Below are 26322 nucleotides of genomic sequence, written 5' to 3'. Positions count from 1 at the left end.
AGAGAAACCCCGTCTCAAAAAAACCAAAAAAAAAAAAAAAAAGGGGACCCTGGGGAAGAGGGGGGAGGAAAAGACCCACACCCCACCTGAGTTCCACGTATTCTCTGGTCAGCCAGGCAGGAGGGCTGCTAACTACCTTCCACTCATCTCTGGGTAGGTATTCCTCTATCTTCAGGGTGTGGCCAGGGGAAGCCCTACCTGGGGACCCCAGAGCTACCTTGCTAAAGCCACCGGGGGTTATAGGAGAGAGGGATGAGGGAAAAGGTTCCCATCACTGACCAGAGTGAGTGCACAGCGGATCTTGATGGAGCAGAGACTATGGTTTAAGAGCTTTATTATAGAAATACAGGGGGAAAGAGAGAAGAGAGAGAGAGAGACAGAGACAAAGACAAAGAGAAGACAAAGAGAGGGGAGAGAGGGTAAGAGTGAGGGACAAGAAGTAAGCGAGATTGCCTACGTGACTACTGACCATGCTTCTCTTGTGGGGGCTGTGAGGGGCAGTAACTTAGGCAGGGGCCAGAGTTCCAGGATCATGAGGGAATGCTTACAGCGCCATGAAGGTGAATTATGACCATAGGGGTTCAGACCTCAGCTCAACTGGAGACCACCCTGCAATTCCCCTCATTACACAAAAATAGTAAATACAGAAAAGGAATACAGAAAGGGGTGAGGACAATCCGTAGTCTCCAAAGTCAGGCCTGTAGTTAATGCAGGGCATTTATGGATCGAGCTTGAGGTTTAATTAAGTCATCTATATAGTTTAAAGCTGTTCGCTTTTATCTGAGGCAGTCTCTCAGCTACAGTCTAACAACCCAACTTCTCCATCATTCTGTCTCTCCATGTTGCCGCACTGCCCACTTCAGCTCCATCTGCTCTCCCTTCTGCCTCCTTCTATATTTCCTTCCATCTGCTGAGTCTCCTCCTGCCTGCAGGTCTGCCCATACTTCCTGCCCCATCTCATCAGCACTTTCTTATGCAAAAAGACACATTTCAGTATGAACCAATCAATAGCAGAACAACTCCCTTTCCATCTCTTTGTGATACCAGTTGGCTCTGAGGATTGTTTGACATTCCCCCATGGGTAGCTTGCTTTTTAATAAAGTACTTTCAGAGAATCATCTTTTGATCATGTGAGGAAAGACAAACATTTACATGTAGAAGGTGTATAATGGGCTGGCTCATGTATTAAGAGGATAATGCCAAATATTTGGTCAGCACTTTTTTCTACCGGCACAGCAACCAACAACTGAAAATACACGGACACATTTTCTTATGGTATAAGTCATCCCAATATATAGTTGTCTACTTTTCCTAACTAGGTCCTGTATCTTAAAGTTTCTATAATTTATTAATATAACAACAGTGCTATGGAACCAAGAAAGTATGATGAGGGGCACTTCATATGAAAACTATAATTCATAATAATTTTCATCTCCCTAACTTCAAGTGTGACCAAATATTCAACTCTAAATCTATGGTTTTAAGTACTCTATCTATCTATCTATCTATCTATCTATCTATCTATCTATCTATCTATCTATCTATCTATCTATCTACCTATCTATCTATGTATAAGTTCGCATATGCAGTTTGGTCTTTATATGACTTATGTTTCATTTTGTATAAGATCATAACAGTTGATTTATGTTGCCACTTATTGCAGAGTAGTTTTATTATTATAAATATTCTATGTAAATATATGCTACATTTTATCTATGTGCCTGTGAAAACCAAGTCTGTTTCTATAACTTGGCTGTTGTGACTAGGGCAGCAAAGAATGTGGAAATACTGTCTTTTCCAGATTCTGATTTCAGGTCTTTTGGTTAAATACCCAGAAACAAGTTTGCTGATTCATATTGTTGCTTTAGTTTGAATAACTTGGGGTAACCCCTTGCCATACTAGCTACACTATTTTTCCCTTTGCAGCATATATAAGATACCTAATTTCTACTCATTCTGCCAATGCTTCTTTTACTTTAGCATCATCATAACAGTTAATGGTTATATATCCTTGTAATTTTTTAAATGTCCATGTTGGTCATTTTGTAGTGCATACTTTGGTCATTTGTATATCTTTCTTACATTCCTGACTCTTCAAGTCTTGAATCCATTTTTTCTGCTTTTAGTTGTCATCTTGATGTGCAGCCTAAACTGCTCTCAAACTAAGTAACCTCAGACAATTACTCAGTAGGTAACAGGCATCTCTGCTGGGTTCACAGGATGCACAAATAATGAAGAAAGGACCACCAAAGTATATAATGAGCAAAAAGCAACTTTATTTACCATGGAAAACACTTTTAACCACCCAGGGTCAGTGTCAGGCTCAAGAGCTGACAACAACAGCCTTGAAGAGCAGGGCAGGAACAGTTTCCTTTTGAAACATAAACCTAGAAGCAGATGTTCAGAAGACAGTAAAGAAGGAGTTTGTAAATTAAGGATTGGTTCTGAAGCCCAGGATGTGGAAGATAGCAGAACTTTTGTACCAGCTCAAGGTTATTCCAATTTAGTAGGCTTTTCTAAAGTTCTGTGCAGCTTACACAGGCCAGGTGGTTTTACTGTAACTGAAAAGAATGTAGGGTTTGAGGACCTGCAGTAAAATGAGGGAGCAGACCAATGCCTGGAAATTCTCTGTGCTCTTCAATCCCTTAAATCCTACCATTGTAAAATATTAATATTATATCACCATCTACAAGTTATTATGTAAAGTTAATGCCCTATACAGGTAAATGAAATAGTCCCTAACATTTCGAATGATAATGGGTATTGCATGTGTTCTTACTTTGGTTCACATATCAGTGGGATTAAGACTTTACTGTCTTCCATTGATGTGTATCTCTTAAGAGCAAGTGTACTACTTGGTTGAACAACTACTTGTCAAAATAAATGAATGCATACAAATTGATGAAAGATGTTTCTATGTACAGAGATGTGTTTTAGAATACTATCGTTGAGTTTGGCTTTCCACAACATGCACTAAGCAGCTTTGTTCTTCTCCTGTCCTACCTCTCTGTAAGGGTCCATAATTCACCAAAGAATTATATCTGGGACTCAGATAGTTTGCAAATGCAAAAAGTGTTTTATTCTGTAGAAGTGTAGCATGTTGGGCTCTCTCACCTCCAAGAGGTAGAGACAACCAATTGGTCTCAAAAGCCCAATTCAAAGCACATTAGGGTTTTCAGGGGTAGGGGACTTTTATCTTGTCCCATCTCTAGGGACATTCCAGAACCACTATGGGGGGGGGGGTGAGCTGGAAACTGATGCTGGGGAACAACAACTGTTGCTGGGGGTGAGCTAGAAACTGCTGCTGACTCATTGTCCTTGCCTTAGGCCAGGTAGCAGGTCAGCTTCTGAGGGTAGGGCAGTTTCTGACTAGCTGCTTGAAGCCTGGATTTTTTTTTCTAGTAACTGACTTGCCTGGGCTTGCCTAGACTTGCCCATTTCTTAGGACCACTCTCCTGAACTGTCCATTTAAAGCCTGTTTAAAGCCTGTCAGATCTCCCATGCTCATGGATTGGCAGGATCAACATTGTAAAAATGGCTATCTTGCCAAAAGCAATCTACAGATTCAATGCAATCCCCATCAAAATTCCAAATCAATTCTTCAACGAATTAGAAAGTGCAATCTGCAAATTCATCTGGAATAACAAAAAACCTAGGATAGCAAAAACTCTTCTCAAGGATAAAAGAACCTCTGGTGGAATCACCATGCCGGACCTAAAGCTCTACTACAGAGCAATTGTGATAAAAACTGCATGGTACTGGTATAGTGACAGACAAATAGACCAATGGAATAGAATTGAAGACCCAGAAATGAACCCACACACCTATGGTCACTTGATCTTCGACAAGGGAGCTAAAAACATCCAGTGGAAGAAAGACAGCATTTTCAACAAATGGTGCTGGCACAACTGGTTGTTAACATGTAGAAGAATGCGAATCGATCCATTCCTATCTCCTTGTACTAAGGTCAAGTCTAAGTGGATCAAGGAACTTCACATAAAACCAGAGACACTGAAACTTATAGAGGAGAAAGTGGGGGAAAGCCTTGAAGATATGGGCACAGGGGAAAAATTCCTGAATAGAACAGTAATGACTTGTGCTGTAAGATCGAGAATTGACAAGTGGGACCTCATGAAACTACAAAGCTTCTGCAAGGCTAAAGACACCATCAATAAGACAAAAAAACCACCAACAGATTGGGAAAGGATCTTCACCTATCCTAAATCAGATAAGGGACTAATATCCAATATATATAAAGAACTCAAGAAGGTGGACTCCAGAAAGTCAAATAACCCCATTAAAAAATGGGGCTCAGAACTGAACAAAGAATTCTCACCTGAGGAATACCGAATGGCAGAGAAACACCTGAAAAAATGTTCAACATCCTTAATCATCAGGGAAATGCAAATCAAAACAACCCTGAGATTTCACCTCACACCAGTCAGAATGGCTAAGATCAAAAATTCAGGTGACAGCAGATGCTGGCGAGGATGTGGAGAAAGAGGAACACTCCTCCATTGGTGGGATTGCAAGCTTGTACAACCACTCTGGAAATCAGTCTGGCGGTTCCTCAGAAAATTGGACATAGTACTACCTGAGGATCCAGCAATACCTCTCCTGGGCATATATCCAGAAGATGTCCCAACCGGTAAAAAGGACACATGCTCCACTATGTTCATAGCAGCCCTATTTATAATAGACAGAAGCTGGAAAGAACCCAGATGTCCCTCAACAGAGGAATGGATACAGAAATTATGGTACATTTACACAATGGAGTACTACTCAGCTATTAAAAAGAATGAATTTATGAAATTCCTAGCCAAATGGATGGACCTGGAGGGCATCATCTTGAGTGAAGTAACACAATCACAAAAGAACTCACACAATATGTATTCATTGATAAGTGGATATTAGCCCAAAACTTAGGATACCCAAGATATAAGATACAATTTGATAAACGCATGAAACTCAAGAAGAATGAAGACCAAAGTGTGGACACTGTGCACCTTCTTAGAATTGGGAACAAAACACCCAGGGAAGGAGTTACAGAGACAAAGTTCGTAGCTGTGATGAAAGGATGGACCATTTAGAGACTGCCGTATCCAGGGATCCGTCCCATAATCAGCTTCTAAACGCTGACACCATTGCATACACTAGCAAGATTTTGCTGAAAGGACCCAAATATAGCTGTCTCTTGTGAGACGATGCCGGGGCCTAGCAAACACAGGAGTGGATGTTCACAGTCAGCTATTGGATGTATCACAGGGCTCCCAATGGAGAAGCTAGACAAAGTACCCAAGGAGCTAAAGGGATCTGCAACCCTATTGTTGGAACAACATGATGTACTAACCAGAACCCTGGAGCTCTTGTCTCTAGCTGCATATGTATCGAAAGATGGCCTAGTCGGCCATCAATGGAAAGAGAGGCCCATTGGACTTGCAAACTTTATATGACCCAATATAGGGGAATGCCAGGGCCAAAAGAATGGGAATGGGTGGGTAGGGAAGTGGGGGGCGCTATGGGGGACTTTTGGGATAGCATTGGAAATGTAATTGAGGAAAANATNTAANAAAAAAAAAAAAAAAGCCTGTCATGGAGTCAGCCTAGCCTTCTCACCTCCATGTACTGCAAACTGACTTACAGGATCACTCATGTATTCTTAAAACATAATGTAATTATGAAAGAATGTGGACCTAATAATTCTTTTGAACATCCTTTTAAAAATTGATGGATCATGTATAAAGCAAAGACCCAAACTAAAAAAAAAAAATTCTCCAGAGAATAATCCATTTCTAGCTCACCATGTACATTCTAAATGTTTCCTGAATGATTGTACTATTGATGGGCTTTCTCTTCCTGGTTTAAGAAGTTTTGTTATTCAACTCAACTTCATTATAAAGGACAATATGACATATATTGTCAGTTTTTAGGTAATGGAAATATAACATAAAAATGGTAGATATTAAAGTAAAGACTTGTGATAGCCATATATGATCTAGTGGAAGTCAACATGACCTTACATGAAGAATTGTAGATATATACTACAAAATTAAAATGTATACATATTAGTTTTAATTTCTCATTCAAAGATCTATAATTTTATAGAATTGTATATATATATATATAGTTATTGCAATAGAATGTTACACTTTATCTAATCCTGAGAAAGACAGGTAAAATATTTCTATGCCAGATTATCAGATAAGGCAGCAAAAATCTATAGAAATGGAAGAAATTGAATAATATCCCTCTCTTTATGCAATATAGTCAGCCTGCTGCTTATCCAACTGCATTAAGTGCAACATTGTGTGTATTTGAAATGTTTACAAAAAACAATTTTATTTCACATCATCAAATATTTAAAGAGAAATGACACACAAGAATCAAGTAGTGTTGTGAATGTGTTTATTCATTATTATTCTACCCAGTGCATTTTCAAGACGAAAAATAACTGTGGTTATTTTGCACTATTATACAACTGTAAGGAAGATATATCAAATTTGCTCAAAAGCCTAATAGCTATTCATATCATAAATGAAAAATACCTATGCTTGTTTGAGCTATGTGAGATGAGTGTTTCTATTATACATTCTTAGACATAATGAAAGAAAGGTAGGAAGATAAATTTTCTTATAGAAAATTTAAAACGATAAGAACATGATTATATAGAGAAGTAGTTATTGCTCTTTTGTTCTCATATCTTCAGGTTATCTATAATATATTGAAACAAATTAATATGTAAAATAAATATTTTGACTACATAGTTGAAATGCATGCAATGTTTTGAAATATGACAATGTAATCAGTCACATTAAATAATCAACTAAATTTGTAATCATTTACTCATTGACACAATTCTCAAGTATTTCTTCTTTGTTCAACGCTTTCTCTCTTATAGAATCTTTTCTTATTTGAAAAAAGTGTATTTCTTCCCAGTACAAAGTTTTATATGGTAAGGTCACATGTACTTGATATACAAATACAATAGTTCTCAGTGGATTTGGTGCATTGATAATATCAAGTGTAATCAGGTGCATTAAAACAATTTCTACATAATATATACATTTTCTCATTGTACCATAATTTATTCTATAATAATGCATGCAGAAAGATTCACTTATATATAGATGGTATCAAAGGGCAGTTCTGGAATTTTTCCTATAAAATATCACTTATAAAATGTGACTATAAAATTATAATAATTTGTAAGTCTATTTATTTACAGGACAGGTAATGAGAATGTTAAATAAAGAAATAAAATAGATTCAATATATTTGGTTTTAGCACAATAAAAGATGGTGCTCTTTGAAAATAAGCATATGCCATAGGCAAAGTATTTCTAACATTTGTCATCACCAGACAGAAAACATTATTCTTTTAGAAATAAAGGCTGAAATACTTGGCTAAGAAATGCTGTTATTAAAACAACCACTCAAAAGAGTAAGGCAGGTACAATACCTAAGCTGATTAAGTGCTTGCCATAAAAGCATGAAGACCTTAGTTTGAACCCAGAATACAAGTAAAAGTACACAGAATGGCAGCATGTGGTCATTCTCCCAGGACATGGAAAGAAATTATAAATGGATCTCAGGAGCTCATGTCCTGCTAGCTAGTTTATTTGGTGAGAGCCTGGCCAATGAGAGGGAGTGAATTCAAAATAAAAGTAGGTGATGTCTAAGAAATGACTGCTTCATAGACGACTGGTTCTCTTCTGGTACCTACATGTATAGTAACATGCCTATGTAATGGCATACACACATGGACCCTGTACAGCAAGAATATATACAATCATACATGTAAAAGTCAAAATTGAAAAATTAATCTTTTTATTTTTTGTCAATGTCTAATCTAGATTTTTTTTTGAGATTTTTAAGTTATCTTTAATCGTTTTTTTTTACAGTCCAGTCATTATCCAACTCCCAGTCTGTTCTCAGAAAAGACACTTCCTCATCCTATTCCTCCTCCCCCGTTTCCAGGAGGATGTCCCCAACCACACTCCTGGACCCTTCCAGGCCTCCTCACTCCCTGGGCCTCAGGTCTCTCAAGGGTTAGGAGCATCTTTTCTTACTGAGGCCAGTCCAGACAATCTTCTGCTGTATATGTGTCAGGGCCTCTTACCAGCTAGTGTATGCTGCCTGGTTGGAGACTCAGTGTCTGAGAGATCTCGGAGGTCCAGGTTAGTTGAGACTGCTGGTCTTCCTATGGGGTTGCCCCCCTCCACAACTTCTATCATCCTGTCCCTCATTCAACCACAGAGGTCCCTGGTATTAGCTGAATTAGTTGGTTACAACCATTGGTTGGGTGTAAATATATGCATCTGTCTCTCTCAACTGTTAGGCCTCTCAGAGGGCAGTCATGCTAGGCACCTGTCTGAAAGCACACCATAGTATCAGTAATAGTGTCAGGCCTTGGAGCCTCCCCTTGAGATGAATCCCAATTTGGGCTGGTCAGTGGACCTCCTTTCCCACGGCCTCTTCTCTATTTTGTCCCAGCAGTTCTTTTAGACAGGAACAATTCTGACTGAGAGTTTTTGATTGTGGGATGGCAACCTCATCCCTCCACTTGATGCCCTATCTTTCTACTGGAGGTGGATTCTACAAGTTTCCTCTCCCCACTATTGGACATTTCATCTGAGTTCCCTCCCTTTGAGTCCTGAGATTCTTTCACCTCCCAGGTCTCTGGTACAGTCTAGAGAGTCCCCTCCCCGCCCCCATCTCCCATCTCCCAAGGTTGTATATTTCAATTCATTCTGCAGACCCTCAGAACTTCTCTCTTGTCCCCTCCCCCATTATCTGATTATGTTTCCCTTTTCCCCTCACTGTCCCCTCTCCCATCCAACTCTATTTCTTATGGTAGAAATTTTCTTCTCTCTTTTTAATTCATTTCTAATGAAAATAGTCCTCTCTAGTTAAAACATTTTAGAAGGAAACTTGTAATGATATCTGGAGAATATGACTTTTGTACATATAACATTTTGAATTTTATTTATATTTTTTATTTTCAAATCAGAAAAGAGAAAAATGTCATAACTTTAAAACGTTTTCACATCATAAGGTAAGGGATTTATTGAATATCCAAGTAAAAAATTTAGACAGTTGTATAAAATATTCTACAATTCAGGATATTTTGGGATATAACAAATATTAATATTAAAGAAAGAATATATAAATGGGATATTAAAACATTAGCAGAGCAAAGACACATGTTTCAGTTAAATGTGAAACAATTTGAAGTAAAGTAAATCAGAAAGAAAATAGAAACAGTATGTGTTACTACATTATAAGTCAGTATACTATTTTCTGATAATACTTTTATATTTTTGTATGTAACAAAAATATTTAAAAGCTTATTGTATAAAATTCTTATTCTATTTAGGTTTTCTACATATTTTGCTAAAGAGAAGATCTAAGAGGTAATTAAAATGTATATAATAATAGCAAATAAATGAAATCTATATGTTAGCATTTAGAGTACTATGCTTCAATATAGGGAAAAATAGTATTAAATAAAAATTACCAATCCCTAAATAATATAGCTAATTCCTAAAGAAAGTTATAATATTAAATAATTGTTCAGAATAATAGTAATTATTTGACATTTCCTCATTTGTAATTCCTAGGAGAAATGCCATAAGTGCTAAAATGCTTATTTTCTTCATTGGTTGTTTCTATTAATTCAGAGAAAAGGAACATTTGGTGCTAAAATGATTATAATTTTTCCTACTTATAAACACAGAAGGTCACCAGTATGCATTCAAATGTCAAATAAATAAGGATAATAAAACAATAGCATTCCTACAAAGTAATTATTTCTGTGGGAATTTAACTGATTGCTTTCAGAAATCCTGTAATTCCAAGTGTGTATGGTGGGGAGTTCTTTGGTACTTCATTAAACACCTCCATTCTCTGCTTTGCTCAAAAATCTTACTCCTAATTTGTTTATTAATCAAAAGAAAATGAAACAGTAGGGATTTGCCACCTCTTTCCTTTCAAGTCAATTAGACCTCAAGGCAAATGCATATTCTCACATAAGTATTAGCCTAATGTAAAAGCTGTATTATTTGAGATAATTTGTCTCATTTAAATGATTAAGTCTAGAAAATTTGACAAGAAATACACATTGTATCCTCATATTTACCTATGACCAAAATCATCCTAATTTGCATTTTAGCATTTCTATTTTGTTCTATATGTACATATGTATATATAAATGAGAATATTTCTATCTTGTTCTATATGTACATATTTGTATAAGTATAAATATAAAATATATTAATATAATATATTATTGATATATATTTGAGAATATTTATCACAAACTTAATAAATTTTGTGGATATAGAATTAAGACAGTAAGCTCCTGATTATAAAAGAAAGTCTTCTATTAATATTTAACCCTTTTATAAGGTAATATATACCCTTTTATAATGTTTTTTAAGTTTATTGCACATTTCTTTAGATATCACTCATTCCAAGAAAGCCATCCTAAATAAAGCTGTTGAATGCATGTATCAAACATCCTCCTGTAGCTATAGATTATCTACATTCAGTTTTTATGTTCTGAGTGGTTGCTTAGTTCTTTGCTAGGGAATGTTAATGGTTGCTACAGAACAACTGTACTTAAAGGTAAAGTCAATTTATATCTTAATTCTCTTTGGTCTGTATTCTCACATAGAGGTTTTCTCATTACTCTGAAAAAAAAAAATAATCCTTTCAGAAATAACTGTCATGAGAAAGAGTTAATATGTTAAGACTGTGTTTGAATAAGACCAACACAATTTTCTAATTACAGATATAATATCTCTTCTGAAAATGTGTAAATGTTTATTATTATATGGATTAGGAAGGTGAGTGTTTGAGTTTCTGGGACAGTGACAGTTAAACGAGGACACTCTGGTGCTATGAAAGTAGACCAACAGGGGTTTAAGTCATGTTATGTATCTTTTTTTTTTCCTGGTAAATATAAGACCGCTTATTTAACAGCCCTAAATTTATCTCTATATTGAGGACATAATAGCAGTTGGTTCACAAAGATTTTGGAAGATTAAAGGAGTTGTATGTTTTAGGTTCCCTGGCCATTGCTAATACTGCCACTTTATTAGTAAAATTAACCAATAACTTTGAGACTCTGGGCACTCATCTAGCTTACTATCAGAGTTGTTCTAGAAGTCTAATTAGATTTTATATTATTATCAGGGATTGGTAAAGTGTTGCTTGATTTTTTACTTTTATTTCATTATTACAATTCAGAAAAAGGTAAACATAAAGTCACTTTAAGAGGTAACAGTTTTAATCTTAAAAATCAGCTGTTTAAAAATTAATACTTAAAAATACCAAGAAAATTTTGTTTGCTGGTGTTACTGAGCATTGAGAGTGTGTTAGACTCAATAGCATGCTGTCATTTTCAGTTTCTTCCTTGTTAATGTTGTCTTGATGACTATACAACTAAGTCAACATATTACAAGAAAATATGGGTTTCGATGTTTTGTTCACACATAAATCTATTAGATAGATATTTTTAAGGTGAAGCAAGCTTGGTGGATGGTTACATTTGACTACTCTTTTGATAGGTAATTTGTCTAACAATATCTTATTATTTATCTAACCAATAGACCTATATATCCCACTACCTACATACCTTTATATCCATATACTTTTCTGCTACAGACATAAAAAATAAAATTCATCAGTATCAACAGTACAAGCAAAATTGATGGTTGTTCAATTCCTCTCTTAAGTTCATTACCCAAATCTTCCAAGAAGTATGTCACAGAGATATAGTACAATGTCACAACCAGAATTCTGACTTTGATGTAATTCATCAAGCTTACTTAGATTTTATCAGTTCCACAAGCATGTATGTATTACACATATAGTAATTTTATGGATATACACTTCTGTGACTACCATCATCGTCAAAACTCATAATACTATCATTAAAAGAAGGCATATAATACAATGAATCCTCTCCCAATACTACTCTGTGCACTCTAACCCTGTCAACAAACCAATTGTCTATTTTCACAAATTAGTTCAAAAATTATATATAAACACAGACTAACAATCCATAATTTTGATAGCATACTTGGTGTTATATGCATGACAACTTCTACGACATACAATGTATGTAGACTCTCTTCTGGCTAATGCCAAGTGTCATCTCATATTATGAATTTTCTTCAGCTTAAGAATTTGGGGGAATAAATCCCTCGGTGTACATAACATTTTCTGGGTTATAAAACAAGCGTATGTTAAATTCTACAACAAACTCCAGCAATCCTTCATGGAGGGCCTTATTCTTGTTTTATTCCTGTTGCTGTGATAAAATACTGAAACAAAGAACTACTTAGAAGATAAAATGTTTCCTTTAGCTCATAATTCCATATTGCAGTCCATCATTATGGAGAAGTCAACGTAACAGGAAAGATGTCATGTCACATCTTCAATCCTAAACAATTATAGTAAATGTATGTATGCTCACTTTTTCACTTGCTTATGATCAGCTAGATTTTTCCAATCTATGTGGCTTAATATCACCTGCTTAAGGGATGGTATAATCCCCTGTGGGTTATACACCCACCCCTCACCCAAAACATGCCTGTAGGCCCACTCTATATGAACAGTCCCTGATTGAGACTCTCTTTCAGGATCATTCTAGGGTATATCAAGTTAACAAAATTAAGTGTCACAATGCAACAGAATCCTTTAGCCCTCCTGTATTGTGTGGGCAATGATGAAATTTATTCTAAAATTTTGTCAGCCTTTAGTATACTCACTTATGCAATTCATTTTAATTAACATTAGCAAGTCTCCTGTGATATCATGAAGGTCCACTGTTTTTAATTTTCATTTGTAAGTTAATGTTCAGTATATTTTCACATTATATAACTCTCTCTCCTTCCCTCCCCCCTTTTCCCTTCCTCCTCCCTCCCCACTTCTCTCTCTCTTCTTCCCTTCCTCTGTTCCTCCCTCTCCCTCCTCTCAGTCCCTGATGTAAGCTGGATACCTCTCAAATAAGTATTTTCTATTTTCTAAGCAGTGTTCTTTTAAATCCCTTCACAATGACTTTCACATAGTGGAATCATTGGTTTTAAAAGTCAACATGACACAGCCCAGAGTCATCTGCAAACCTAGAATCATCTACAAAGTGTGTCAGTTGAAGAATTTCCTGGATCTGGTGCAGGTCAAACAGTAAGCATTTAGTAGGAGACTGTGTTCATTGCCTTAATTGAGTTGAAATGAATAACTCACCATGAATATGGACAGCATCATTTCATGAGCTGGACACAGAACTGCATGATTGTAGAAATCAGGGATAAGTAAAAAAGCAAGGATGTATCCATTTTCTCTTTACTCTTGACTGTGGATGTGATATGACTCACTTCTTGAATTCCCAAAGTGGTGGCCAGTATCCTGAAATTTTAAGTCAGGTGTAAACCCTTCTTAATCCTTCTTTCCCTTGAATTTTTGGATTTGTTTCTTTCCTTTTTTTTTTTTTGTTTGTTTTTATGTCAGGGTATTTGGTACAGCAACAGAAAATAAGCTACAACATAGAATACAGAAATTTATTAGGATGTCTAATATTTAGTGACACCAGTGTTATGCTACTTCTTACAACAAGCTAGAACATAAATTATTAGAGAAATACAAAAGCATTTTAAAATAGATTTTTGAAGTTAATTCAAGCATTTTAAAATTTACTATTATTATTCTTTAATCTTTTTTTTTGAAGTCCAGTCATTATCCCCATCCCAGTTTGCTCTCCTATTGTTCCTCATTCTATTCCTCCTCCCCTTGTCTCCAAGAGGATGTCCCCAACCCACCCAACCCCACCAGACCACCCCACTCTTAGGGGGCTCAATTCTCTCGAGGGTTAGCTTCATTTTCTCTCACTGAGGCCAGACCAGGCTGTGCTCTGTTGTATATGTGTCGAGGCCCTCAGATCAGCTAGAGTATGCTGCCTGGTTGGTGGCTCAGTGTCTGATACGTCTCGTCTCAGTTATCCAGGTTAGTTGGGACTCCTGGTCTTCCTATGGGGTCGCCCTCCTCCTCAGCTTCTTCCAGCATTTTTTAAAGTCAGTTTCCTAAGAAAACTTACATACAACGGAAGTTGTCAAGATTAATCCTTACAGGTTGAAACTGTGAAAGTGATTGTGATAGTATAAAAACTAACGCCTTTCTATCTTTTGATAGGTTCAGTTGCAACTGCCTGTCGTGATCCAGGAGTCCCCATGAATGGGACACGGAATGGTGACGGACGAGAACCTGGGGATACTGTTGTCTTTCAGTGTGATCCTGGATATGAGCTTCAAGGACAAGAAAGAATAACCTGCATTCAGGTAGAAAATCGATACTTCTGGCAGCCCAGCCCACCAGTCTGTATAGGTATGATTAAAGAATAATTAAAATTCTATAAAATATATTGCAATGATTAAGAGATGGCATTGATGTTATTAAGCACTATCTTCAAGAAAAGTTGTTTATTGTAAGATTTCAGAGTATCTCAGAGGGGTATGTGTGTACCCAGAATGTACAAACTTAGAAAGGATAATTTCTAGTTTCTATAGTTAAAGGTTCATAATTTTATTATGTTTTGAACAGCTCAAAAGTTTTAAAAGGTGATTAGTCAAATCTTCTGAAATAATGGTTCAGCCTTTATTCACTAGATAAATCTATTACCTTTTGCTTTAAAATTTAGTCACTGAGAATCTCTATGTAAAATGCACTATGTTGATTTAGTCTTTGTATTATTTCTTCTAAGAAGGTTATATCAGCAGCTATTTTAGAGCTTCAAAGGATTGGCTTTCAATTTAAGTCAGGAATATCAAAAGAACATCAGGTTTTGTTTTGATGATCTGAGGAGTGTCCAGACCTTGTTCCATGCTTTAACCTGTCTGACTTCTGGCTTCATACTTATTTTCAAATTTCTAAGTCTCAGTGTAGATATTCAAGATCTAGAGATTCTAGCCTTTTAGTACTAGATCAGGAAACAAAACAAAACAAAACAACAACAACAACAAAACAAGCCTTGGGAAATGACCATGTTATTTGATATAATCATTAAGAAAATCTTATATTTTTTGAAGTATAGAATAGAGTTTATTCAGGGCATGAGGAAGGGAGTCAAGAGGGTAGTAGAGGCAGAGAAAGGCAGAGAGAGAGAGAGAGAGAGAGAGAAAGAGAGAGAGAGAAAGTGAGAGAGAGAGAAAGAAAGAGAGAAGAAGAAGAAAAAGGAGGAGGAGGAGGAAGAGGAGGAGGAGCCCGCCATGAGCATGTGGGGAGAGAGGGGCGAAGGGACAAGGGAACAGAGAAAAATTAATAAAGTAAGAGAGGAGCAAGAGAGAAAATCTTAAATTTAATTGTTTAATATTAAGATTTTCTACTCAATAAATGTCATCTTCAAGTTAATTTACAAAATATTTTCACCAAGCCAAGCTCATAGTTCTTCCGTACATTTTTATTCATATTCCTTTCAGAATTTCATTGCACCACAACAGCTTTAGGGGGGATTCTACAACTTGCTCACTCACTATTGGATTTAAAGTAGTCAGGAGAGCTAAATTTAGCATGTTTTCAACAAAAAGTCTTATCTTGATTTATTTATACTCAGCTTCTAAGTGTATTATCAAATAAGTTTCATAGCAATCTCTTTCTGAATTTCATATAGAATTAGAAAGCATGTGTTTAATACCTCAGACAGCAGCAAAAGAACTCAATGAATTACTGGGGCTTGTTTGCCTCCATGTTGTAATAGCTTATGTAAAAGTTGCAAAGTCAAATTCATTAGTTACCTCTTGTTTTCCATCCACTGGGAATTTAACAATAAAATGAGAAAATTACTAACTTTGATTAACCTTCTTCTCAATGAAATTAAGCTAAAAATTGTATTTTTACTACACATTTTCTATATCTTATAGGGAGGCTTTTAAAGCATAATAGTCACTAACATTGAAGCCTTAATTCTTCTTGCAGGCAAAATAGTAGTTCTAGGTCTCTTTTGGAAATAATAGGGAGGAACCAAGAGTATAGAAGAGGCTTAAAATCTAAAACAAAATAATGACAGAGCTTGTTCAGATTTTGGTATATTTCTTTATATAGTTAATTTGCTATAGCTCTGTTTTTCTATTGCTCTTTACACATTGTTGAAAGTTTTACTTTTTCAAATATTGGTTGATTTATATTTGTAAAATCTGTATCAATAAAATCAGAAAAGGGAAGCTATTTGAGAAATGCGCTTAAGGTATGAATATTCTTATTCACTACTTCATTAGCATGTGAGACTATAAATAAATTAAAGCTCTATATTCTAATTGAAAGCTTATTGCATATCATAAATATATGTTTCATATTCTCAAAGATTTAACAAAATATTATGCTTTTTAGAAAATAATGAAATTCCACAAAAATTGCTGATGATTGTTATTAATAGGCCAGAATATCACTTAATAGGATATCCAGGACTATAACATTATATAATATTACATTCTTATGTAGAATCCTAAAATATTGAACAGAATTATACTGAACCTAAAGAGAAAAAAAAAAAAAAAAGCACACCTCAAACTAAAGTAAGTTTAAAGCATTCTGGAGAGGCTGTTATAAAATTCCATTTATAAACTGTGGTATGTTCTAGCTATAAGGACCTGAATCTAAGGGAGACAGTTGAGCACTAAACCTTACTTATGTGGAGCAGGGTGTGGAACATTTTTGTATGGATTATGGAACTGAGTATTATTTTTTGGCAAAGGATAAGATAGCTTCAAGAAATGATATGCATTAGAACTTCTCTGAGGAAGAAAATAACTTAAAAAACTGTCTGAAAAATTGCTCAGGCTGCAGAAAGCTTGACCCCTACAACTGATAAGAAAGAACTCCATGATTGGAAATACTATGACAAAGATTAAACCCTGAACTTTTTAGAAACTCTGCAAGTATGTGTCCCAGACCTCAGAGAATAAAGCATTTTACTTGCATGTGAAAAAAAATATCAGCCTCATAGCAAGTACCAAGTAGAAGGACGTCATCTTTAGAGAGTTAATAGAATTCATTCGAACAAAATTGACAGTGTGAAGATTACTTTGACATTGCCAGAGGGAAAGTAGCTGCACTCGATATGAAGGTAAATAACAAAGACATTAGTGTGGGTGGGTTGCTGAGAAAGACAGTACATGAATAAAATTGAATTGGCAAAAAAAATTAAGAAGATGGTAAAATAGATTCATAGCTGCTGCTCGTGTTACTGTCTCAAAAAAAAAAATACACTCAGAACAAATCGTGCATGTCAGAATCCCAGAGAAGCCAACTGAAATTTAATTCATAGATGCCTTTGATTTTATTTTGGGCGTTTTATGATTAGACACCTAAAAAAGAAAACCTAATGGATTTCTAACTGCTATTTAAAGTTGAAGATGTTTTAAAATAATTTTTATGTATTCATTGGCAGTCTAGGATTTATAAATCAGAGAGTTGTACTCTCTGGTTGGCTCTGTTGGATTTTCAAATATAGCCATAGCTATGAAATACATAAGGGAAACTTTGATAAGGTAAATAATGTACTAAAAAGAGGTTAGCAGCTCTTATCCCTAAAGAACAAGAAAGTCTTCAGCAACATCCAGTAGGATTATGAGTATACATATAATTAACTTTCTTTCTTTGTTCATGAATAATGCATTCACATGTGTACATATGAATTTGCATATGATTTCTAACAGTGCAACTTTTATTGTTTCTAGTAGCAATAAAGAAATCTGAAACCAAATTGATCCCATTCTATACACATAATCCCACTCCATAAACCCCCTAAAGACTTAAAAGGCTTATCATTCTATTTTTATATGCCTAACATGCATATTTGCATTTGCTATTGTACACAGCTTTGTATACCTTACATATTTGCTCATCATTCATACATGATTTTAAAAGTCCTAAATAGGAACTAAGCTGTTATTTTCCACAGAACATTAAACCACTTATTAGGCTACACATTCTTTCATACAGCTGTTAGCATTCTTTTCATAATCAATATGAAGAACCATTAGCATATCAACAAATATTTGTAGAAAAATCACATGCACCTGGACAAAAATAATACTGTATAAGAAGTCATCTTGACTTTATACGTAAGTGGTGAATGCTGACACGTGACATAGTATGCAAATGAAGAGACCATGAACATAGAGGTTAGATGCATGAAGTTGCTAGTGTCTCATAGCATGTTCAAGAAAGCTGAGGCTAAGTCTACCTCAGCCAAGAAGAAAAGTAAAGTTTTCTAAGTGTTCCTAGAGGCTGTGATACATTTCAAATAATAAGTGAACCTACATAAGTACACACTGAAAAACATGTCAAAAAGGAGGAATTATATGAAGAGAAAATACGTAGAATTATAAGATACTTAGGGCCAGCATGATGACCCAGTAGGTTCAGATGCTTGCTGCCAATTTTGACCGCTGAGTTCAGTCCCCAGAACTTATATGGGAGAAAGTGAAAAACAAATCCAGGAAGTTGCCTTGTAACCTCCCTATGTCTTGGTATAAACACACAAAATAAATAAATTAATTAATAAAATAATGTTTTTTAAAAGTAATGGTTGTAGTATTTTGAATATAATTTATTTATCCAAAGTGATTGTTGACAATATCACAAAGGGAATAGAGGTCAGGTGAGGCAGGTGCACTACAACTGGAGCATTGTCTTTTAGATTTTACAGAACTACTACTGACTTAACATTTGTGTATTATGGTAAGATATTTACACTCAAAAGATAATTGTTGAAAAGAGAAGTTAGTCATCTTTACAATTCTAAAAAAAATATTATAAGTATCAATTTAAGTCAAGAAATAGCAAGTAAAGAAAATGAGACAAACTGAAGTGTATCTATGACATAGAGTCTTGATATATCTCCTTGATAAGTTGGATATGAAGATTCGCTGAAGAATGTTATACTCCGTGCTTAGAAATACACATGATGCCTGGCAATGCTGGCTCAGGCCCATAATTCCAGCACTTGGGAGGCAGAGGCAGGCAGAATTCTGTGATTTAGGCCTGCCTGATCTACAAAATGAGTTCTAGGACAGCCAGGATTGTAACACAGATAAACCCTGTTTCAAAAAAAAAAAAAAAAAGTCTTGGATCCAAGGTCAAAGACAAGATGAAATATATATAATGGCAATGCTAATGTAGCAACTTAGAAATTAGGCAGAGGCAACTTGACTTGAGTATTATGTAACTTTTATATTATATTATTTATGTGCCAATAGACTACTAGGTAGCAATAGCTGTAATACTTACGTGATTTGTAGTTCAGCACAGAATGACAGCAAGATGAGATAGGAAAAGGAGTTTCACATTAATAAAGACTGTGAGATAAAGCCAAGAATGTCAACATCTTCAATACAGATGATTTTAACAGAGTAAAAAATACTATGTAAACAATGCTGCATACGGAACTCAGGACAATACCCAGGCTACAAAGTGAAATAGAAATTTTCATGGCAGAATTGAAGTCTGTGTAAATTCGTTAGAAGAAATTGGACATCACATCCTAGAAACTAGCTCATCAGATTTAAGGTGATGTCAACATGTGGAAGGATAATTATGAAAAGCAAGGAAACTGAGTGGCCCTCAATCAAATTGTGAACTTAGAGAACATTGACACTGAGTTGACAAGATCTTGACTCAGAGTAGAAAAGGTTTGTAGACAGAAAAAAAATCAAGGAGATAGTTTCAGAAAGCAAAGACTAGAAAAAGACTTTTGGCTCTCCACACACAAAATGTACTTGTGCCTTTCTGACAGAATTCATAGCATGAAATCTTAAGAGTTTGTCTCAGACACACTTTTTTTTTTTTTGCTATGACAAAAGAGCAACAATATATAGAATCAGTTGAATCTATATTCTATATTCCAGATAGAAAGAGCAACAAAAGAATCTGTTGTAATTGCCTATTTTTATCAATGAAGGAACTATATTTAAGGAAAAATCATAGATTCATAGTAAGGTTCTTGAAAAGCTAACTCAGTTCCTAGATTATTACTCATTGTTACTAAATTATTTTTAAAGCCTCTTCTTTAAATATAAAAGGTGATATAAGGGAAACTGTGAAAAGACAGTGAAATTAGACTTCCTTTTCCAACAGAATTTAATAAGCATAGACTTTATATTTAAAAAGTATTATTTTGTAGGTACAGAAAGCAGAGACCACTGAAACACATTGAAAAAGACCATTGTAACAGGGTGACCATTGTTGGCCTAGTCTTGCATGTATTGTAAGAGCAAGGAAAGAGGAAATTCACCTTTACAGAAAAGAATCACCAGAAATAGAAGAAAGAAAGAACACATGATATATCTCAGAGTTATTGGATGGCTCAGAGCATGTTGTACTCTGATTTCAGTTTCTTCTCAGGGATATTGAACACTGGTGTGAAGCTGTAGATAGGGCAAATGTCAGAAGCCTAAATGTAAAAGGGAAGCTTAATCAAAGCTTGGATTACTAAAATTTTATTCATACTGGTAAAGGAATTTGATGAACAACTGATCCTTGGGGTAGGAGGGCTTTGCAGTGTCTGTTTTTGGTTTAGTCCTACTTCAACAAAAGGCAGGTGTTCAGGGATTATCTACATCATAAATTATCTTACGGGAAAGTATGATTTCTTATAAATAATTTCTTTCCTTGAACAACAACAACAAAAGGCTATCGATATTACTTAAACATCAGGGAAAATTAGGTATCTCTAGGTCAAAACACAGGAAGGATAGAAAATGCCCTTATGGTGCCACACTTCATTTGTGAAAAGGAAGACTTAAGGGAAACTATGAAGTAAATAAAGGTTCTAGAGTACAGAATTCAGGTCAGGCTAAGGGAATGTCCTTTCACAGAAGGACATTTCATTTCCAGATTCAGCAGACATCTGAGTTTGATGTATTCTGTCTAACCACTTACTAGCATGTACTCAAATGGTAGAAAAAGATGCAAGGAGTAAGGGAGCAGTGTGGGATCTCAGTCTATACACAAGGGTGGTGGCATGAAGAAACACACGGATGGATTTTATAAATTACGGAATTTTATTGACCCTTGTCTAGCTAGAACGGAATTTCCTTTCCCTCCAAACTCAACTTTTGCTGTCAAAGGATCTATTTACCTTTTGACTGAATTAAATCATTAACCTAGGAAAATTGTTTTAAAAGTCAGACCAGAATGTTGATTGTGTAGATGGAAACGTAGGACTATTAGAATCCTCATACCACGCTGTTCTCCATTCTTCTTTCCTACCACCAAGGACACATGTTACTTTTTGAATATAATAATATTCCTTAAAAGGAAAATAAAGATCTCAGCATCTACCTGGAAACTATTTGTGCCTGTCCACTGACAAATTACAGGAAATTATGGCTAGAGCAACAATAGAATCTGCTGTAATTGCCTATTTTTATCAACCAAGGAACTAGATTTTAGAAAAAATCATAGTCACAATATGGTTCCTGAAAAGCAGACTTGGTTCTTAGATTATCACTTATTTTTACTCAACTATTTTTAAAGCCTCTTCTACAAATATGAAAAAATGATATAAGGGAAACTGCAAGTACACTGAACACTGGAATCTGATTCATTGATTACCATTATGTCTGTGTAAGTCAAGCTTCCCTCATACCGGCTTTGAAGCCATTTATTATTAAAGATTTTGTTTTACTTTGCTTCCATTTTTTTTTTTTTAGTAACTTTCAGATTTCTTTTCTAGTAACCATGGAGAAACCATTTTTTAATCCCTCCCCTGATGTTTTTCAGTATACATACTTAACACAAATGTTTTTTTTTTCTACCCTTTTTTAAAGGCTATGTTGGAAGCCAGTAAAACAAAGTATCAGTGTGTGTGTGTGTGTGTGTCTGTGTCTGTGTCTGTGTGTGTGTGTGTCTGTGTGTGTGTGTCTGTGTGTATGTGCTCATATGTGTTTATGGGTGTCCTGTGTTCAATATTTTAGTGGATTCCTTAAAAGGTACACAGCCTCCCGGCATCCCAGCATCCTGTGCTGTTAAAATGAAGTGTGTGCAGTCTCACATACCCTCAAAGAAATGTTTTCACTAATATTGACAGCTAATGGATTTTATTAATCTCTTAAGGTATTTTGTTTGCTTGTTTAAATTAAAGCACCTTGTGGAGGCAATTTAACAGGATCTTCAGGCTTTATCCTTTCGCCAAACTTCCCTCATCCGTACCCACACAGCAGGGACTGTGATTGGACCATCAGTGTCAATACGGACTATGTTATCTCCTTGGCCTTTATCAGGTGAGTTCCTAAACCTTTCTGTGTATAAAATCTTTTCTGGTTAATTTGCTCTGGCATTTGTACTAGGTAAGTTTTTACTTATTTTAATAATTAATTCCAACACTAATACTTTACAATGCATGATTTAAAGCTCTTGTTCAGAGACCAGCAGTTCTACGGAGTGGGGGTGAAGTGGGTGAGAAACCTCACCAGATATGCCGGGTGGGAATGATCTAGAGGTCTATTGAATAATAAACTTTGATCCCAATTATTTTTAATTTCTCTCTGTACTTAATACCACTAGGTTTTTTTTTTTTTAATCAGCTGCTTTTTTTATGCTGTAAAATTAAGCAGTCAGTGATTCAATGTTTTTGGTCTCAAATTTTCTGCAACAAAACTTTTTTCTGTTGCAGGAGTAGTCCTGATTTGGAAGATTCTAATTGCCTTTCTTTCCTTCTTCTTCTTCTTCTTTTTTTTTTCCTGTATTATTTAGAAAAAATAAGAAGACTTGGTTTCCTTATGGGAAATCGATATTTTATCACATAGTATGACGTCTTTTGATTTAAGATTAGAGGATGCAGGAGCTGGAATTTTAGGCCAGAAACAGAGCAGCCAACCTGCATAGACACAACTATAGATTCAGGCGCCAGTGTGTCAAAGTAGGCAAGATAAGGCTAAAGATTTCAGGAGAACGGTGGGAGGACAGGTTACATGTTTGCACCGTTTAAAATGACAGAGTCCTTCCAAATAGGAAGTTTTCTTCATGCTTACAAGCTTTGCTGTAACTAGTAAGTTGATTCTAAGAACCACAACTATTATTTTTATCTCCAGTACTTTAAAAAACTTGGTATTTGTGTAAAATATTAAGCTAAAACATAAAATATTTTCTAATATATTAAAGCCAAATTGAAAAAAACATGTAAGTTAAAGTCACAAAAAATAGCAAAATATGGAATTGCTATTTTTATAATTAATATTTGTTAATAAGAAAACTATATGTATAATTCATGTAATTCATATTAATTCAATAATTGATATTTGTTGATGCCAAGACAATAGGAATGAGATTGTTTGTTATTTCAGTACATTATTATAAGGACATCTTGGTAAATAAGATTATTACTCCCATTTTTTGCTATTGAAGAAATTGCATTTTAAGACAATAGAAAGTATCAAGATGTTGGATACACAACTTTGCTTCTTATAAATTAAGTTAACTAATAATTGGGAAGAAAAGCCTATATTGCTGTAAGTATAGGACGGAAATTTAATTTTCAAGTCTATCATTTATGATGTAACATTAAGGAGAACTTTTACTTTTAAGAGTTTCAAGTATATCCACTACCAAAATAAAAACTACAAGACTGATCTGACCAAATTTTATAAAAATACCATATTTCTATAAGCATACCATCCTCTCAGTGTTTTAATACCTATAATGTGAATTTGAATCATATACAGTGGAAAAGTCATTATACCGTTATCTAAATTTCTAAGTCTATAAATATTTCCTTTTCATTGTTCTAGTAGAAAAAATATACACATGCATATTTTCATCAGAACAGAATCGAATAGAGTATTTTACTGAGTAATTTAAAAGCAATATTTACATTTATTTTTTATTTATTCTGATAACTGATATATTTTAAAGGACTGTGTTTTCATGGCTAGCAATGAAAAGAGTTTTATTACACTTTTATTATATAAAATACATAGTAAATTAAAAGCATATATCTATTTCACTTTACTAATGTAAAGCATCTTACAAAATAATGTTTAAGTTAGAAATCAAAGAAATAAAGCTCAAATATATAGCTATTCCCAAAGCCATGCTATTTCCCCAATTATCTGGAGTTCCTCTTACATATGCTTTCAAAATATGCCTTCTAAATATCAAGAGGACTTTCTCTTTCCTACTGCTTATTGGATAGTCATTGCCAGTGCATAGTTTGTTTGTTTGTTTGTTTGTTTTTGTTTTTGTTGTTGTTGTTCTGTTTTTTTGTCAGATAAACTTCTATATCAGACTTGTTTGTCAAGATCTATTGTTCTTTGGCTCTACATCTGCTTTGTTAACCCTTTTAGTAACATCCCCCCTCATTCTGTTTTAGTTTTAGCATAGAACCAAACTATGACTTCCTCTACATATATGATGGCCCAGACAGTAATAGTCCATTGATTGGAAGTTTTCAAGACAGCAAGTTACCAGAAAGAATAGAGAGCAGCTCGAATACCATGCACTTGGCTTTTCGGAGTGATGGATCTGTCAGTTACACTGGATTTCATTTAGAGTATAAAGGTAAGTGTGCACATTCAGTTGTAGCATCCTGATTGAACTGGAATTAGGTTTATGGGATAATAATTCTGCACTGGATGTTGTAAGCTTTAGTTGTGTGTACTGTGTAGAGCTTAACTCACAAAAGAGCTCTCAATGTGGTTTCTGATCAGTGAGAAGGAAATTAGCATTTCTCTAATTACTGTCTCAAAGATATGTAAGTAGCAAACAGATTACTAATTAGTATATTGTGGTAGCAGGCTAAGGCCACAAAATAGTGAAAGATGAAAGTTACTTCATTGGAAGGACTTAGGTTTTATTAAAGTATTTTATTTCAGAGATTTCTTTCAGCAAAAGAGAACAAAGAATGGAATTCTATTTCAAAAATGTTTAAATTTTAATATCAAAATATTTTAAATATGTTGATATTAATAAGAGCATAATGTAGTGATAGCTATATCTGAAAAATAATTTTTATAAATGTTTTAGAATGTTCATGGATATTTTATAAATTTTGTCTTCTGAATCATAGATTATTTTATAACTTAATGATTAATTACATCTTTTTCCAGTTCAAAATAATACATAAGATACAAATTGTATTCATTTTTTGGGTTACCATATGGTATTTTCATATAAATATGTATCATGTAGTATTTAAGTCTGTCTCCTCATATACTTTAGTTTTGTAGGTTTTGTAAGTGTGTACATGTGCAGTGGTGCATTCACCTATGTGATTGGGCACTGAGACTAAAGGAGAGCACATTGTTTGCTGCTCTACTGCTTTCTACCTTATTCTCATTAGATAGGGTCTCTCTCTAAACCTGGAACTCTCAAGATTGGCTAGACTAATTTCTAACCATCCTCAATATTCTATCTCCATCCCTTACACTCAGTATTGAGGTCCTAAGTTGTCTTGTGGCTTTTACTAGTGTCTTAAGAATGCAAACCAGGTCCCTATATTTCCATAGAAAGTGTTCTTCCTCACTGAGCCAGTGACATAGACCCAACAATAATTTTATAACAAAATTATGCAGAAGAAAGTAATTTTAAAGCATCCACCCAATGAATACAGTTGATATAGTAGCATATTTCTTTATAAAAATAATACTTTATTATTGTTTTTAAAAGTCAAATACCACATATACAATGTACATTCACTTTCTATTTGGTGTCAGACCTGAGGTTCTTCTGTTTATAACTTCTGATATATGAAACGTCTATAAATTCTGTTGGATCTATAAGTAGGAAAAGGGAATGTTCATAGGTCAGCAAGTAAAAAACATTTATTATCATTTGGGAAAGCATGCAAAGATGCCAAGGCAAGTGATAAATCTTAAACATAAATATGGTTAAAATGTGATTTCAGTTGGAACCTTGAGCATTCTTTGGGGCATCCATTCTACAGGGCTAGGTAATAAATTGTCTGTCCATAGAGGAGTGAACCAGCTACTTACACAGGCAATGTGTATTTGGGGTTAGAGCTCTTTATTGGAGTTTTCTGTAAGTGTTTGTTGATCTGACCCTGAAGATGGCAGATTTTTTTTTTTAGAAGTTGGCTAAAAACATAGTTGTGGACTCCACAGTCAGTGGTGTTTGTAAGAGTTGGTCTTGAACACCATATGACTATCTCTACTGAGAAGGAGGGTATCCCTGCCCCACCTGGAGATCCATCCCATATACAGTCACCAAACTCAGACACTATTGTGGATGCCAACAAGTGCTTGCTGACAGGAGCCTGACATAACTGTCTCCTGAGAGACTCTGCCAGTGTCTGACAAATATAGAGGTG

General features: G+C 34.9%; 1 protein-coding gene across 6 annotated transcripts in view; it reads left to right on the top strand.

Annotated features, from left to right (window-relative positions):
* Positions 1-26322, top strand: part of Csmd3 (CUB and Sushi multiple domains 3) — a 1196994-nt gene that overhangs the window by 896225 nt on the left and 274447 nt on the right. For all 6 annotated transcript variants that reach the window (XM_029469822.1, XM_021183659.2, XM_029469819.1 and 3 more), the window contains 3 exons: positions 14193-14384; positions 22141-22279; positions 24367-24554. In XM_029469822.1, the coding sequence (XP_029325682.1) occupies positions 14193-14384; positions 22141-22279; positions 24367-24554 (519 nt within the window). The remainder of the gene's footprint in view (positions 1-14192; positions 14385-22140; positions 22280-24366; positions 24555-26322) is intronic.

Source organism: Mus caroli, chromosome 15 (assembly GCF_900094665.2).
Source record: "Mus caroli chromosome 15, CAROLI_EIJ_v1.1, whole genome shotgun sequence".
In the NCBI taxonomy this organism is placed as follows: domain Eukaryota; kingdom Metazoa; phylum Chordata; class Mammalia; order Rodentia; family Muridae; genus Mus; species Mus caroli.
The sequence above is the reverse complement of the archived record's forward strand: the minus strand, read 5'-3'. Positions and strand labels throughout refer to the sequence as shown.